Source organism: Loxodonta africana, chromosome 8 (assembly GCF_030014295.1).
Source record: "Loxodonta africana isolate mLoxAfr1 chromosome 8, mLoxAfr1.hap2, whole genome shotgun sequence".
In the NCBI taxonomy this organism is placed as follows: domain Eukaryota; kingdom Metazoa; phylum Chordata; class Mammalia; order Proboscidea; family Elephantidae; genus Loxodonta; species Loxodonta africana.
In genome coordinates, this window is record NC_087349.1 from 75108419 (window position 1) to 75126195 (window position 17777).

The window sequence follows — 17777 nt, forward strand, 5'->3', positions numbered from 1 at the left end:
ATAAAATAAACAAATGGAAATTAATCATTCCATGAAATTAGGATGAAACATTTGAAATCCACATAATACAGTAAAACTCTTCCAAATACTTATATTTCTAATTTTCTTTAGTAACACACAAGAAGAAACCATACTTTTTTATCTTCTCCATCCTGGCAAGAATGTTAAAGAGTATTGCTTTTACCACACTAATCAGTTAAAATATGTACGAAAAATTCTGATCCCCCATATCATACCAGCCACCACATTTGAGAGTTATAATATTTCTTCATATAAGCCTATCAATACAATTTACCATAGAAAATTCCCTTCTTAAGAAAAAAAAAAAAGTTTAAAAACGAAGCATTTTCTTTTCAGGTATATAAGAAGAACATTATAGCCTGACTAGTCTTTTAAGCATGTCCAACAGAAACTGCCCTCTAAACCAACATATGCCAAAGTTCAAGTAACTTTACTAAAATCTTTATATATATTTATAACATTAAATGTGCATGGCACTAAAACATGGCTTAAATGTCAAATTATACATCTGAGAAAACTAAATTCTACAATATTCTACCAAAGAAGCTGTTAGCTAAGAGAGCGAAAACAACAGAAGCAACAATTACAACAAAATCCCTGGGAACTATGTACTGTGTATAAGGCAGATAACAAATTAGATTTCATATATATATATATATATGTATACATATACATACATGCACACATACATACATATACGACAAAAATGGAAAGTATGTAATAAATTTGACAGTGTCAGTAACTTCCTAACACAGCAGAAAATGGTATGAGGGGTAATTGCTGGATTAATGGAAAACTCTACATTTATGCAGAGACATCAGGGAATGCAAATGTTACATAGGCATATATGCTGTAAAAGGAGCCCTGTGCACTGGTTAAGTGCTCAGCTGCTAACCGAAAGGTTGGCGGTTTGAACCCACCAACCACTCTGCGGGTGAAAGGTGTGGCAGCCCGCTGTAGATTTAAAGATATTTAGGTGACTTTTATAAATGAATCATCAGCGCTGGATTAATAGGACAAAATTAAAATTGCAATGATAAGCGTACTGAAATTACAATAATGGCTACAACTCAAGAACTGTGAATGCAATGCTTTGGATTCCAATACCCATTAACCACATACAAAGATTTTCTTTATGATAGCATTAAAACAATGTGCCTGATGTGTGATATTAGTCTGTATTCCTTGTGATTTCTTAAACTGAATGCAAATCTATTTTTAATCAATTGATTTACATTTTTAAAAAGACCCGAAGAAATTGACTCATTATAAGAAGTTAACAGGAATAAAGTGACTAACTCACAAAAAAAGACAAATATGAGTAAGAAATAAATATGATAAATTAATGGAAATGTTCATGATGATCCCAGAAGAAATGGCAATCCTGAGTAAATTAAAGTACAGTGAAAAGAATAAGCCTAAAGAATAGGAAAATGTTCTTAGCTGTCTTCCAAGTGAAGGATTTCCCCAAACTGAAGAAAGTTAAATCTAGAGCGACCTAACCATTCAGAAACATACTACAGGGAAACATATATCACAGGTCCGGGGGAGAGCCCTGTACTATCTATAAATGGGACTACTCCAAGAAATCAACCTTCTCTCCCTCCGTGCGATGACGTCTCGGCAGAGCAAACGTACTCACAGGAGCAACAGAGGCCCTGCTTCCCCACGCCAATCAGCATGTTCAGACAGAGATTGCAGTAGGCAGGTTTGTTAAAGTGCTTGAGTCGCCACACATGCTGCCCATCATCCTTCACGTTCTGCACGGGACATAAAAGAAACAGATTTCACTTAATGAAATAAACAGTGGAATATGTAAGTGCCAATAAAACTCAGAGCTGGACTGAAGCACTGGAAGACAATCTGTTAATTCATCTCTGACTTTCTCCAAGATCGCCACAAGACTCTTTAGAAAAACACATGTGCTCTAGTAGAATGAGATAACTGCTAACAAATCTAGATTCTATAGCAACTCACACATGCTTGTCTAATGTCAACAGTTCAACAGCATACCCTGAACAATCATAATAACTTGCCGAATGGTAGACTCCCTAAGAACAGGGATGTGTGTGCCTTACCTTTGAAAACCTTATCCTCGGTACAATGCCATGAACAAATAAATAAATAAAGAGAAGGAAAATACTCTTAAGTGGAAGAGCTTGAGAAATAAAAAAGAATACGTTAACCTTTATTACAAAACTTAAGATTTCAAGCACTGCTTTGACATATTTGAGCTTCACAGGGCCTCAAGGATCTAACCATCTATTAGCCTGCTCTGATCAAACAGGCCCCCCATCCCAGAGAGAAATGCTCTCCACCCAGTTCGTTCCCCTATCAGCTGGACCAGCGGCATGCCATCCAATCCTCAACCCAACCTCAGTTCCCTGCCCATCCAAGGAATTGTTCAAACCAATAGATCACATTCTCCTGCAGGAACCAGGGGCACCTCACCCTCTGGCAACCACAAAGCCTTCTCCACACAGCCCTGTCTGCTCCACTCTATTCCCAAGTGTAATTTCCATGAGACCCTGCATGCTATGCAGTGTCATCCTCCTTTGAGGCTGTGAGTATATATGACTAATAAACTGCTCTCCATCTCATCTGTCCAGTGTTGGGTGTCCTGTGTTGAGGCACTTCATGCTATTTAGGCAAGGGATCCCTCATTCACCGGTGGCTGAATAATAGGTGGTCAGAACACTTATTTGATACCAGTATGCACAAAATTCAAGATGGCGGTTAGATCTTGGAAGGAGGCAGAGGGATGGGATGGGATGGAAAAGAGCAATAGTTCAAGGTAAGTTATGGGTAATATAGGGCTTCAGTTGAGGATTTCTTATATGTTACAACTAACTTTAATATATTTTTGTATGCATCAAACAGTAAATTTTAAAAGATAAACTTACTTAAGGACCAAGTTATAGTACCATTTTGTTTACTCCTCTTTTGTAAAATATGAATGATTTTAATCTCATTGAAAGGCAATAAAAATATTAAAATTGTATTACTATACTTATTTACCATAGTATAAACTTAAGTTAATTCATTTATTCTTCTAGGTAAAGCTCTATATAATATTATGATAGGTTCTTCTGTAACTGGTGTGTACTCATATCTGCACTGTTTAAGACTTAAAGAGAAATAATACAAATCTCTTGAATAACTTATAAGAGTAAGGTATTAAATGAAGTTAAATCATTATTCTTGCTACCATTTTCTCCATTACCGTGTAGTCCTTGTATGCCAGTCTCCAAGCTATACCAACCAAGATAAATTTCAGACATCAGTTCTTGGTATTCAACTGAGAATATTATAGGTGATAATTTTTCAGGTTAGTCAAATTGTCATTTTTCATAGAATTTATTCACCTAATAATTTTTTGAGCACCTACTAAGTGCTGGGGCACTAATTTTTTAATAGTTGTTGTTAGGTGCCATCTAGTCGGTTCTGACTCATAACGACCCTATGTACAACAGAATGAAACACTGCCCGGTCCTGTGCCATCCTCACAATTGTTGTTATGCTTGAGCTTATTGTTGCAGCCACTGTGTCAGTCCATCTCGGTGAGGGTCTTCCTCTCTTTTGTTGACTCTCTTCTTTACCAATCATGATATTCTTCTCCAGGGACTGATCCTTCCTGACAACATGCCCAAAGTATGTGAGATGAAGTCTCGCCATCATCGCTTCTAAGGAGCATTCTGGCTTACTTTTTCCAAGACAGATTTGTTTGTTCTCTTGGCAGCCCATGATATGTTCAATATTCTTCACCAATACCATAATTTAAAGGCATCAATTCCCTTCAGTCTTCCTTATTCATTGTCCAGCTTTCACATGCATATGAGGTGATTGAAAACACTACGGCTTGGGTCAGGCACACTTTAGTCTTCAAGGTGACATCTTTGCTTTTCAACACTTTACAGAGGGCTTTTGCAGCAGATCTGCCCAATGCAATGTGTTATTTGATTTCTTGACTGGGGACAATGGAAATATGTCCAGATCATCTTGTTCTTCTTGATGAAATATCAATAATAATGCTTCCTAAGCACTTTTTTCTATTCCCAGTCAAGAGATAAACCACCAGATTTGTAATACCAGAGAAAATCTATAGTAACTAGTTCTTATATTAGAAACAGAAATGTCAAATTTGCATCAGAATATGAAACATTAATGAAAATGCTTTCTGGGAGATAATTCTCCATGGGTCTCTCAAATTTCTCCCTGTGTTTCAAGCAGAAGCGCTGTCTTTTTTTTCCCCTAAACTATCTTTTCAAAGACGTTTGAAAAACAGCCTTGAATAACAGAGTTGTGTCTTCCTCCAGAACACAGGGCAGGTTTACTTACTGTCTGGCATAATAAAGAGAATCTCTCCCTTTGAGACAAAGGTTAAGTAGGTTTATTTACTGCACTTTATAAAAGATTCAGTTTTCTTAAGCCAGGAGTTCCTCAGCTGTGATACAAGCTGTGATTCTATGTGCACGGTTTACCTAGGCCACTCTCATTGCCCCTATGGGACTTGAGACGCAAGGCATCTGATACAAACATAAAGCTCATGCTGCTTGCTTTACCGTGAGTAATAAAGTCATTTGCCTCTGACCCAGAAGTCTCATGTCTTCTGCAAGCCTCCATAAAACTGTGGCAAGCTAACTCATTAGCTTGCAAGTAAGAAAAATCTCAGACCCTTCATAGTGCTTAACAATGCACAGATTTTCTTTTATGGCAACAAACTAACAAGGTCTTAAAAAAAGCAGTATTGTAGAAGGTGTCATGTAGAAGTCTTAAGGAAACATACATGTTTCAATTCTCTTTCAAAACTTCAGAAATAAACTTTGTAGTAATTTCTGAATCCAATTCCAGCTTGGTTAAGTCCTAAGATTTCTAGCATCTTTATAATGTAAATAAAATGCTTCATATATTTGATTACTTTGCTATACTTCCCCAACTTCTATGTACATATAATCTATTCCCTTAAATAAGACTAACGTATCCTGATGTGAAAAGTTGTTCATTTTTGTTAAATAAATTAGTAAACAAATTTTAAAAGCAGCAGTTAGATGCTTAAAAAAAAAAAAAATCTTTCAAGTGAAAAGGAGGAAGGAAAAATCTAATTTTCATATTTTTTTCTTATTACTGTTCTTATAATCCTTGTCATTTTATTTCTAAATGACTATCTATTACATGTGAATAAGCCTCATCCTGTTGAAGAGCACATATGGACTAAGTTAGCTGGCATTTTCCTTATCAAAAAATAAACAAGTCTGAACGTGGGTGTTCTGTCAATCAGAACGCTTAGCCATGTTACAGGCTGCAACTGATGTACAAATCCATTACCCAGACAGAAAATGCTTTACCAAAAAAAAACAAATTAAATAGCTTTATAGCTCTTAGCTGGATACATTGCCAAAATATGTAAGGGATGAAATATGTATGTGACTTCTTCAAGGGAAGAAATTGAAACCAGGAGCCAACTACTTCTCAGCAGTGCAAATTATGCTCCAGCTCTCTGTGTTTTCATGTCTTATCTTGTTTGTCTTATTTAGATTCTAAACTCACTGGAGGAGGGAGAATCTGTCCCTTACTATATTCCATCCACCACTACTGCATGTCCCTGTTAGTACTTCTGTGATGAATAAATATTTATTGTCATAGAAATAAATTTATTTTTCTAAAAAAGAAACAAGGAATCCAGAAGGCTTGATTCCTGGCCTACTGTGGAAATATGGCTAAGCCATTTCACCTCTCTTATTTTCCTCTCTAATAAAATCATAGTACCCACTTCCCTTTCCCAGGCCTTGATGTGAGGTTTCATTATACAATACCTGTGAAGTTAATTTAGCTTCTCAGAAGAATGGTGTTATATAAACAGCAAATATTATTACCATCATTGGGTTGAGTTGTGTAACATCCCAATGTTTCAGCCAAAAAACTGAGAGGGATGTATGTTGGCCTGCTATACATTATTTCACGCAAATTTTGTTCTCATATTTTGTTTTGTTTTGTTTTCTACTACCAGACATTATTCTTAATAGAAATTTATTCCGGATATTTAGAAAACACTGTATTTTTTAATGAAGCAGCTCCATTTTGTGCTTACGATAGACAGAAATGCTACCTGAAACCTAGGTAAATTCACACAAGAGAAGGAGCTCAAGGTTCTCCCTCACCTTTTGGTCCCCTCAAAGTCAAAAGTATGCTTCAAAGGGAAGAATGCTCTTTCAAACTTTTCAGACATATTTTATTATCTCAGTGATTCTTGAAGTTTCAGTTTTTCCCTAAATACTTCCTAGATCACAAAAAATGTGCAAGTAATCTAGGGCTACTATAAATAATATTGCTATTTTGTTATGTTTTCTTCTCCTTGTTCTAAATTTTATTTATTTTGTTGTTGTCATTGTAGAGAATATACACAGCAGAACATACACCAATTCAACAGTTTCTACATGTACAATTCAGTGACATTGATTACATTCTTCAAGTTGTGCAACCAGTCTAACCCTCCTTTTCTGAGCTGTTCCTCCATCATTAACATAAACTTACTGTCTCCTAAGGTTCCTACCTAATCATTTGAGATGCAGTTGTCAGTCTGATCCCATATATACTTAAAAGGGTATAATGTTCAAGGCAGATATTTTTTACTAGTTAAGCTGAACTATTGTTTGGTGTTAAGAAGAATTTAGGGGATGTTTTTGGTTTAAGTTTTAAAGATTATCTCAGGGCAACAGTTTCAGGGATTTGTCCAGCCTCCATGGAGCCTGTGGCAATTTTAAATTCTGTTCTGAATTTTCCCCCTTTCTATCAGGATTCTTCAACAAAATCTTTGATCAAAACGTTGAGTAATGGTTGTTATTGTTGCTAGGTGCCATCAAGTTGACTCATAGTGACCCCACGTAAAACAGAACAAAACATTGCCTCATCCTGTTCCATCTTCACAATTGTTGCTGTTTGAGCCCACGGTTGTAGTCACTGTGTCAGTCCATCTGGTTGAGGGCCTTCCTCCTTTTTGCTGACCTCTGCTTTACCAAGGATGATGCTCTTCTGAATAACATGTCCCTACTGAATAATGTGTCCAAAGTACATGAGATGAAGTCTCACCGTTCTCGTTTCTAAGGAGCATTCCGGCTGTACGTCTTCCAAGACAGATTGGCAGTACATGCTATATTCAATATTCTTCACCAATACTGTAATTCAAATGTATCAATTCTTCTTTCGTCTTTCTTATTCACTGTCCAGCTTTTGTACACATACGAGGTGACTGAAAATATCACGGCTTGGGTCAGGTACACCTTAGTTCTCAAAGTGACATCTTTTGCTGCAGACTTGCCCAATGAAATACATCATTTGACTTCTTGACTGGTGCTTCTATGAGTGTTGATTGTGGATCAAGTAAAATTAAATCCTAGACAACTTCAGTATATTCTCCACTTATCATGATGTTGCTGCTTATTGTTCCAGTTGGGAGGACTTTGGTTTTCTTTATGCTGAGGTGTATTCCATACTGAAGACGGTAGTCTTTGATCTTCATCAGTAGGTGTTTCAAGTCATCTTCACTTTCAGCGAGCAAGGTTGTGTCATCTGCATGTTGCAGGTTGTTAACGAGTCTTCCAGGCACTGTCCAATTAGTCTGGTCTCATGGCAAAGGAGGCAGCTGTTCATGGAGACAATCAGCCACACATTCCATTTTTCTCCTCCTATTCCTGACTCTCCTTGTTCCTCTGTTGCTCCAGGCAAAAAGAGACCAATTGTTGTGCCTTGCACGATGCTTGCAAGCTTTTAGGACCCCAGGAACTACACAAGTAACTAGGAGGTAGAAAAAGTGATGTTCCATAAAACCATGATCCTAAACCTCTAAACCAAGGAACCAAATCCCACAAGGTGTCTGGTTGTACATAAGCAGCCTCAGCAGCTACTTTCTTTTTGCATTGTTGTAAAAATGTCTATCACACAACTTTTGCCAATTCAACTTTTTACAGATGTACAATTTATTTACAGCACTTAAAATAATTAAAATAATCAGATTTGCAACACTACCATTAATCAATGAGATCTTCCCATTAATTTCTCCAAAGAGAACTTTCACCAATGTCACAGCCAAAATTCTCCTACCCCCACAAAGCCATACCCATGTTTCAAATCACTTAACTTATAACACATAGAAGAGCTAATGTTGCAAATTAATTCCAACTCATTAAATAATAAAAACCAAAAACGTACTGCCATAGAGTCGATTTCAACTCATAGCGACCCTCTAGCAAACCTGAAGGACAGAGTAGAACTGCCTCATAGAATTTCTGAGTAGTGCCTGGTGGATTGGAACTGCCAGCCTTTTGGTTAGCAGCTGTGGCACTTAACCACTACGCCACCAGGGTTTCTCATTAAATAATAAGCATCAGTAAATTGCCTTACTTCTCTGTTCAAGGTCTCCAGATAAATTATAATAATATGAAAGAATATGGTCTTTTAGACAAAAAGAGTCGAGCTACATCAGGCTCTGGCAAAGAGAATGCAGAAAGAAGTTTCGAAATTATGAGTGGATTTACAATCAAATGTCCTCTCTCCAAATGCCAAACACACTTTCTGAGGTCAGGCTCAGATCCTACCATTCCTAAGGCTCAAATGCAAATTCAATAACACGAAACACCACAGTTATTTTCCTTGAATGACCACAGTAGAAAATCAAGAATTATTGTCTTTATACAGCTGCTTAGATTGGGTAATGTATAGATAACGGAACAAGAACTTCTATCCAATTTAAAATTAGAGTATGAAACATCAATTTTCCAAATATAACATAATTTCTTTAGAATGCATAGCTTTCTATTCTCGAGTGTACTCAGAAACTTCATTAGAAATTAGGAGGTAAACCCAGAAGTTACTTTTCCTTTACTGAGTCAGATGAAAAAACGTGTCCTAAATCTTTTCAACCACAGGCTAAGTTTAAACTACGCACATGGTCAAAATGTGTATCAAATCAAAAATTGTACAGACTAAATAAATGTGGACACAGCAAACCAAGAATGAGAAGTTAAGGTGTCCTTATTCCAAGCCAGGGTCCTGCTTAAACATGTATTCCTGTTTTTTTGTTTTTGTTTTTGTTGTGTTTTTTAATGATAGTATAATTTCATGAATTCTCCTTGAACAGTCCAATGACGATCAAAGATTACAGATTTTAGGAAACGGATCACTGTTTAATATGTTCATCTACAAAAAGAAATATTTGAACTTAGAGTGTATTAAAAAAGAAAACGAACTTAGATATATTCTTGACCAACTTCTTTCCATAAGTCCAGAGGGGGTGATTGGCTTGCAAAAATAATCTAGTTAACAACAAAGCCAGGGTGACAACCTATTCGATCCAGGGTTCACTGCTACTAAGCTATCTCTTCATTAATCACCAAGTCCTGCTGCAGCTGTCTGGTTATGGTAAATAAAAGGTATTAGATTCTTTTCTCCTGAAAAGCTTAAAGTAAATTAAAACTGTTTCTGTTTTTGACATGACAAATTAGTGATGGGGCACAGCAGGAGTCAGCAAACTATGGCCCTCTCATCAAATTGGCCTGCCACTTGTTTTTATAAATAAAGTTTTATCAGAACACAGACTTGCTCATTTACTTATGTGTTGCCCAGGCCTGATTCAGGATACAATAGCAGAGTTGAACAGTGGCAACAGAGACAATATGGCTCTCAGAGCCTACAATATTTACTGGCTGGCCCTTTACAGACAAAGTTTGCCAATCCTTAGAATAGAGTCAATTTCTACATAGAGTTTAAAAAAGAAAAGCATTTTCATTCAAAATTGAGCTTCATTTTAAAATAATTGTTCGATGAGATGAATGCTGAAGGAAGCATAAATGAGTCTCAAATATTCATTTTTTACTGTGGTAATCAAATCACAAACGCCACCTACACTCTCAATTCTCCTTCAGATATATCAAGACTCTGTGCTATTTCTTACCAGTTTATCTGGGTATTCTAAGGTTTTAAGAACTTTATGTAAGAAAAAGGAAATGACTCTTATTTTCTAGTGTTTGATACCGAGTCAGGCTCTGATTAACTAGACTTCTGGTTTTAGTACCAAAACAGTAATTTCAAATAGAGTAATTTTTAAATTCTGTTGATGGAAAAAAAATAAACTACAATGACTTTACAACTGCTCTGATTTGCATTAGAAGCGAGGATTACTTACCCGGGACCACATTCTGACCTGTGTAATTTGACTAGTCACCACAGTCACTTTCAAACACACTGAGGTATTGAACATGCAATCTAATATCAATTAGAAGGTACTCCCCAAGCTCTTAACTGAAAACAAACAAGAATACATGGAACAACTTAACAAGGCAGGCTTCACAGCAAATGGCCAAACTCAAGCTAAAACATCTAGATTTCCAATTTAATAAGCAAAGGGGGTGGCATCCATGGATCAAATTCTCTACAGGTAATAAAATAACACATTAATTGCCTACAGAAAATGAAATAAATCTCAATCACTAAAAAAGGCTCTCATCACTTCAGTGGGCACTGTGTCATTCCTGCTTTGTGTAACACCATGCTTTAGATAAAAACGCTGTTTCTAACAAACAGATATTCTCTGATTTCTGATTATAATTAGATGGTATATGTTTTATTAAAAGACAATTGTAAAAGATGATTAACTTATTCTTTTTTTAAAAAAAGTGAAAGCGGGAAATTTCTTCTTTCAGAATTGTTCTTTACAGAAGACAAATTTCAATCCCCATACATGTCTCATCATACATGTATAGGAGATTAGTATTTTTCTTCTGTAAAGAACAATTCTGTCTCTATGACTCAGAAACAACTCGAGGGCATCAGGTTTGCTTTGGTTTTATGTATGGCCTCCTATAAATGTTAAAACAATATAGCCCTGCCATCTAGTGGTCACTACTGGGAACGCAGCTCTGAAACAGCTTGATTACTTCCCTGAAAACCTAGATCCCTTGCTCTTATAAAGCTCCAAAAACATCTCTTTTTACTCAGAATTTAAAATATAAATTTATAAAGTGTATTAAGTATAATTAAAGTTACAGATATTAAACAAAGTATCACCATTCAGTTGAAATAAAGTCACTGCTATAATGATATGTCATATTTATTTAATGTATCTTGAGTTAAGTTCATTTGGACTTGTGGACTAGCTTTACTCATGCTGCTTTCATAGCTTAACAAAAATATATATTTGTAAATTAACTTTTAAAGAATTTTAAGCAATAAGTTCTGGGGGGGGGAGCCACTTTAAGAAACTTTCATGTTTAAAATACAGATTAAGTCTCCCTCTCTGGACTTTCCTGCCTTCCCTAACTAGAAAAGCTTCACTCACCCACTCCTGACTCTTCCCTCAATCTCTTATAGTAGAATTTTCGTAACTACTTAAAATAATCAAAAACTTAGCTTTAAATATATAAAATTTCCCCTTAAGGAATGATAATTATTGAAGCTTCTCGATAGAATCACGTAACAACTATTTTTCAGCAGAGTATACACTAAACATTAAAATTTAACATTTTATCAATTTTCCTTTTGTTTCATTGGAATAGTTTCACACCCATAACACTCTTTCCAGAAATTATATTAAACAATTAAAAATATTTATAATACATAGTTACATTATAAGGTACTATGGAAAAATACTGGGTTATCTATAGTATAGCAACATCAGGAGCTGAGAGTTAATGTTTCATTAACTCTCAAAATGTGGAAATATCAATATATAAACAATAAGACCTTTATTTTATATATATGTGTGTATTTTGCATAAATATATACACATACAGTGTTTTCAATAGCCATGGTGTTTTCAATCGCCTCATATGCATGTGAAAGCTGGACAAGAATAAGAAAGACCGCAAAATTGAGGCCTTTGAATTGTGGTGTTAGTGACGAATAGTGAATATACCACAGACTGCCAAAAGAACGAACAATCTGTCTTAGAAGAAGTACAACAAGAATGCTCCTTAGAAGCAAGGATGGTGAGAGTATGTTTCACATACTTTGGGCATGTTGTCAGGAGGGACAAGTCCCAGGAGAAGGACATCATGCTTGGTAAAACAGAGGATCAGTGTAAGAACAGGAAGACCCTCAGCAAGATGGACTGACACAGTGGCTGCAACAACGGGCTCGAGCATACAACAATCGTGAGGATGGCACAGGATCAGACAGTGTTTCATTCTGTTGTACACAGGGTCACTATGAGTCAGAACCGACTCAATGGCACATAACAACAACAGCAACAACATAAACACATGTATATATACACACAGGTACACTTATAAATTGTTCTTTTTAAGGAAAATGTTCTGTATTTCACATGTTAGTATCTTTTTTCTTTTCCTTCTTCAACCTTGTCTATAATTTCATGGGCCTCATATTGTTTTTTTTTTTTCATAAAGGGTAAGATTCAACTGAATGTAAAGATTTTGGAGATCCAGGGGAAAAAAGAGACAAATGCTACTGTCCTAAAACTCATTTACATATTCCCAAACCTATATACAGATGTATACAAATGTATTTTTATACTATTCCCATGTTTCATCAATACAGGTTCTGAGATATCTTGGAAGATGACTTTTAAAAACTTGGTATCTCATTTAATTGTGGTTCAGCTTTGAATCTGCAAATTGCTATTGCTCTAAGGAGAAGTCTGAAATAAGGAACTCTGGTGGTGTGATGGTCAAGCACTCAGCTGCAAAATAAAAGGTTGTTCAAACCCACAACTGCTCTGTGGGAGAAAAGATTTGGTGATCTGATCTCTTAAAGATTATGGCCTAGGAAACCCAATGGGACAGTTCTACCCTGGTATATAGGGTAACTAGGATTGGAATCGACTTGACAACCCACAACAACAAAAGTTTGAAAAGTTTTGGCATCAGCAGCGAAGTGGTGAACGTTATGTTAATGCCACTCGAAACTCTAAATTTCCATGCCATGGTGCTTTCCACTACTGATACTCTGAATCTAAACATGCTTTTTTACTACAGCTATAATATAGGCAATTCTTTTTCAATTATTAATGGTAAATACGAAAATCTAGTATCTCATGAGTGATTTCATTGTTTTCTCTGGATTTCTGTTTTTGTTTTAACAATTACCGAAATTCACAGCAAGGCTAGGTCAGCAAAATTTGGACTCAAAGTCATTATCATATTCTGCTCTTAGCTTGCCCTGTTTTATTCCCCAAGACCAATATTTAATTGCACTGTATGCACTCATACAAAAAAACTTTTGACAGGCTTAGAATGAGGGCCTGGTTGATCTGCTGATGTGTAAGGAAAATTCATATATGTGTGTATATATTTATCCTCTAAACTACCTCAGATATATAACTGGCTACTCCAGGTATGCAACCTTGGTGGCACAGTGGTTAAGAGCTCAGGCTGCTAACTGAAAGGTCAGCAGTTCGAATCCACCAGCTGCTCCTTGGAAACCTTATGGGGCAGTTCTACTCTGTCCTACATGGTCACTATGAATCAGAATTGACTCAACACCAGTGGGTTTTGTTTTGTTTTTGATTTTAAGCATTTGTTTGGAGCCCTGGTAGCAGAGTGGTTAGGCATTTGGCTGCTAAGCAAAAGATCTGTAGTTTAAGTCCACCAGCTGTCCTTGGAAACTCTATGGGACAGTTCCACTCCTATAGAGTCACTATGAGTCAGAATCAACTCTACAGCAACAGGTAGCAGGTAAAACGTTGGTTAGCAATAGAATTGAATATCTTCATGGGGGTAGGGATATGGAATGGGATAGGATGCCGTAAGAACCACAGAAAGCAATAATATTGGGAAGAAAGGTTTCTTGCATTAGATCATATAAAACCAAAACCAAACCCACCGCCGTCGAGTTGATTCTGACTCAGAGTGACCCTATAAGACAGAGTAGAACTGCCCCACAGAGCTTCCAAGGAGCGCCTGGTGGATTCAAACTGCTGACTTCCTGATTAGCAACTGCGCTCCTAACCACTATGCCACCAGGGTTTCCCAGATCATATAAGAAGGTCAATTTTTTATTTTTTTAGCAACTAGGAAAAAAACCTGTTGCGATCAAGTTCATTCCAACTGATAGTGAACCTATAGGACAGAGTAGAACTGCCCCATAGAGTTTTAAGTTGTAAATCTTTAAGGAAATAGACTGTTAAAACTTATTCCCACAGAGCAGCTGGTGGGTTCAAACTGCTGAACTTTTAGCTAGCAGCAGCAGAGCACTTAACCACTGTGCCACCAGAGTTCCTTTAACAACTAGATTGCACTGTAATTAGAGAAAAACAAAAGACGTAAATTTTATATTAAATCCTAAGATAGTATTGAAGACGAATCCGTATGTTTGTGGCAATTACTAATACACAGTAACCAGAACCAACCAGCGCCGTCAAGAGTAGAACTAAAAGAAGATACTGCTAATAAACACAGTTACTAAAAGGTCCAGGCACTCAAGGTAGAAAACATCCAGGTCAATTTACAATCAAAATGTGTCACAGAGAACCCAAAGACAGGAAAGAAACAGAGGCTGAGTCCGTAAGACAGGAGACCTGCAACACCTGCAACTTGCAACTTGCTTACAATTCTATGTGTTCAGCTAAGGACATAAAACCCCCATCCTGGAACACGCGATAAGAAAAGAGCAAACAATGCACCCCCTTGTAAGATGTTTTTCAGAAGGACTGACCACAGCTGGTCCCTGGAGCATGTGCAGACCCCACAAGGTGATCTGGATTCCAGATGCACGCACAACCTAATTTAGTATGTACCTCCATTCTGAGAAGTACCCTCGCCTTGAAAGAAACGTACTAAGTATTCATTACTCTATTATCCTTGCCAAACCCATATAAGCCCCAGAAAAACCTTTGTTCGGGGGCACAGAGGCTTGCCTTGCTTGATCCCTCTCTGTTCCCCACTTGTGAGCCTTCACATTCTTTCTGCGGCTAAAAAACCTTTGTTCGTATGTAACCTCTGAGCCTCTCCTGGTCATTCTTGGTCAGTACAAGGCATGAACATAGGCAGGGCTTAGTCCCGAGCTGGGACGCACTGCCCTGCAACATTATGACTTTCCACCAGGCTACCCTCCTCTGTGCATGAATGCTTACATTCTCCAAGCCCAGGAGCACAAGAAGTGGAATTGTTGTCATTCCTCCTTGGATCCATTCCTCTAGAGAAACAGTTCCATCATGATCATAGTCGATCTCTTCCATCATTTCATGGAGGATCTGGAGAGGGGGAGACATGGGAAAACTTACAATGAATAAATAAAATGATCTGCATATGACACAACAAAGCAGGATATTAAGTTGGCTATAACAAATTATGACTAGCAGCTAAGTGGAAAGCTGAGACAGATATCTAGATAGCTCAGCACACCATTCACCCTATGACTGAGGACAGAGTGGCTCTGTCATGATTTCTAGAACCTGCATTTCTCAACCTTCAGAAATAACTGCTTAACTTTTTAATACTTCTCCAATGTCTAGTCCAGCTAAAACAAGAAGCTATCTTTAAGGGTGTAAGTGGTTTTTAATTATTTTATCCAGGTTATTTTTTTTTTTTTCAATTCAAATATAAGCTGGAAAACATCTGAACAAATTAACTTCATGGCAAAGAGCTAAAATACTGCTTTGCTAAGTAGTAAGGGGCGAGGAGAATTAAGTTGCTTTTAATTGCCTATCGAGCTTGATAGAGCCAAGAAAGTTAAGCAATGAAATCAGGTCTGATCAGACTTCTTTTCTACAGATGGTTTGCACATAAAGACCTCCAAACTGTGTTTTTAATGCATTTACCTCTCTGTGTTCTGGCGCTCCTTACTTATTTCAAAAGGTGTTCTGAGGGGTGTCTTAGTCATCTAGTGCTGCTATAACAGAAATACCACAAGTGGATGGCTTTAACAAAGAGAAGTTTATTTCCTGTTTCACAGTAAAGTAGGCTAAAAATCCAAAATCAGGGTGTTGGCTCCAGGGGAAGGCTTTCTCTCTCTGTGGTCTCTGGAGGAAGGAAGGTCTTTGTCCTCAATCCTTCCCTGGTTGAGGAGCTTCTCAGGCGCAGAGACCCTGGGTCCAAAGGAAGCGCTCTGCTCCCAGTGCTGCTTTCTTGGTGGTTTGAGGTCCCCCCACCCCCCCATCTCTCTGCTTGCGTCTCTCTTTTATATCTCAAGAGATTGCCTCAGGACACAATCTAACCCTGTAGGTTGAGTCCTGCCTCACCAACACAACTGCTGCCCATCCTCCCTCATTAACATCATGGAGGCAGGATTTACAACATATGGGAAAATCACACAATACTGGGAATCATGGCCCAACCCAACTGATACACACATTTTTGGGGGGACATAATTCAATTCATGACAAGGGGTAAAGTATTATTTGCCTAACCACTCCTGTGCTTGGTTGATTGGTGTCTTTCCTCAGGAAATGGTTGAAAATCAGAGTATTTTCCTTCATAGCCACAAACTTATCCACAGGTTTTGGGAGATAAATTTGGACCAAAAATGATGCTGAAATAATCATTTCATTATTCTCAAAATAAAAAAAAAAGAGAAATTATTGAGAATTTGGCAAAATGATGTAATAAATGGTTAAAATGGCCTACCCTTTAAAGATACACTGTGAATTAGTAGAAAGGAATAATTGAGACAAGAACAGAGCATTTGTGTCAGATGGCTGATATTTTCACTTGGTAGCCAATAAATCTAGAACCTGGGTTAGTTTCACAAAACTCCTTCCAAGTACCTCTCATTCCTTCCTAACTGCCATCGACATCAAACTATCACACTTCTCTTAATGTATGCCCGTTGCTGGTAACTCAGTTCTGATTCATGGTGACCCCATGTGTTAGAGAGTAGAACTCCTCCATCGGGTTTAACGAAGCACATCACCAGGTCTTTATTCCATGCCACTGCTGGGTGTGTTCAAACCACTAACCTTTAGGTAGGTGGCCTAATGCAAAGCATTTGTGCTACCTAAATGCACACTTATCAGGAGCCTGATAAAATGTGCATTAGTTTAAAATGAGGAGCACTGTGGAACCATTAGGCAGGATGACAGTTACCATTACAGCAACCACACTGCACAAGTTTTTATCCTATTTTGCTCCTCTTTGGAGTCCCTGGGTGGTGCAGTCAATGCACTCAGTTGGGAATCGAAAGGTTGAGGGTTTGCATCCATTCAGAGGCACCTTGGAAGAAAGTCCTGGCAATCTTCTTCCCAAAAAATCAGCAATTGAAAACCATATGGAGCACTGTCTTCTCTGACACACACGGACTTGCCATGAGTCAGAGTGGACTGGACAGCAACTGTTTTGTTTTTTTCTACTCTTTAAACTTCCCCGAGTAGACACAGAATGACCATGCTACACATGACAGATACTGCTACACAGTTTATTATTTGTATTCTCCAGTAGGATGTGTCACAGTTGGACTGTCCAGCCACCACGGCTCCCTTCCTCAGGCCGTCCAGATCTCCATTTTCTCAGATCCACTTCCCCCTCCCAACACCTCCAAAAAAGAACCATTTGGTTGGGAAACCCACCAGCTATCCATGGAAGAAAAGACCTTGTAATATGCTCCCATAGATTTCAGCCTAGGAAACCCTATGGAGCATTTCTACTCTGTCCTATAGGGTGGCTATTAAGCCAGAATATACTGGATGGCACACAACAACAACACTCCTGTTTTTGAAAAAAGGTAAGAAAAGGCCCCTCCCCTGCCACAGACACACACCAGTAAGACGAGGCAGGTGCAGACACGTAGAAACTCACTTTCTCCCTCCTGAG

General features: G+C 37.6%; 1 protein-coding gene across 1 annotated transcript in view; it reads right to left on the bottom strand.

The window, feature by feature from the left end:
* The window catches only part of LOC100666244 (diacylglycerol kinase beta), a 456718-nt gene that overhangs the window by 202455 nt on the left and 236486 nt on the right, over window positions 1–17777 (bottom strand). Inside the window, exons 8-9 of the mRNA XM_064290029.1 lie at window positions 15104–15223; window positions 1664–1781 (exon numbers count right to left, since the gene is read on the bottom strand). Of these exons, the coding sequence (XP_064146099.1) occupies window positions 1664–1781; window positions 15104–15223 (238 nt within the window). The remainder of the gene's footprint in view (window positions 1–1663; window positions 1782–15103; window positions 15224–17777) is intronic.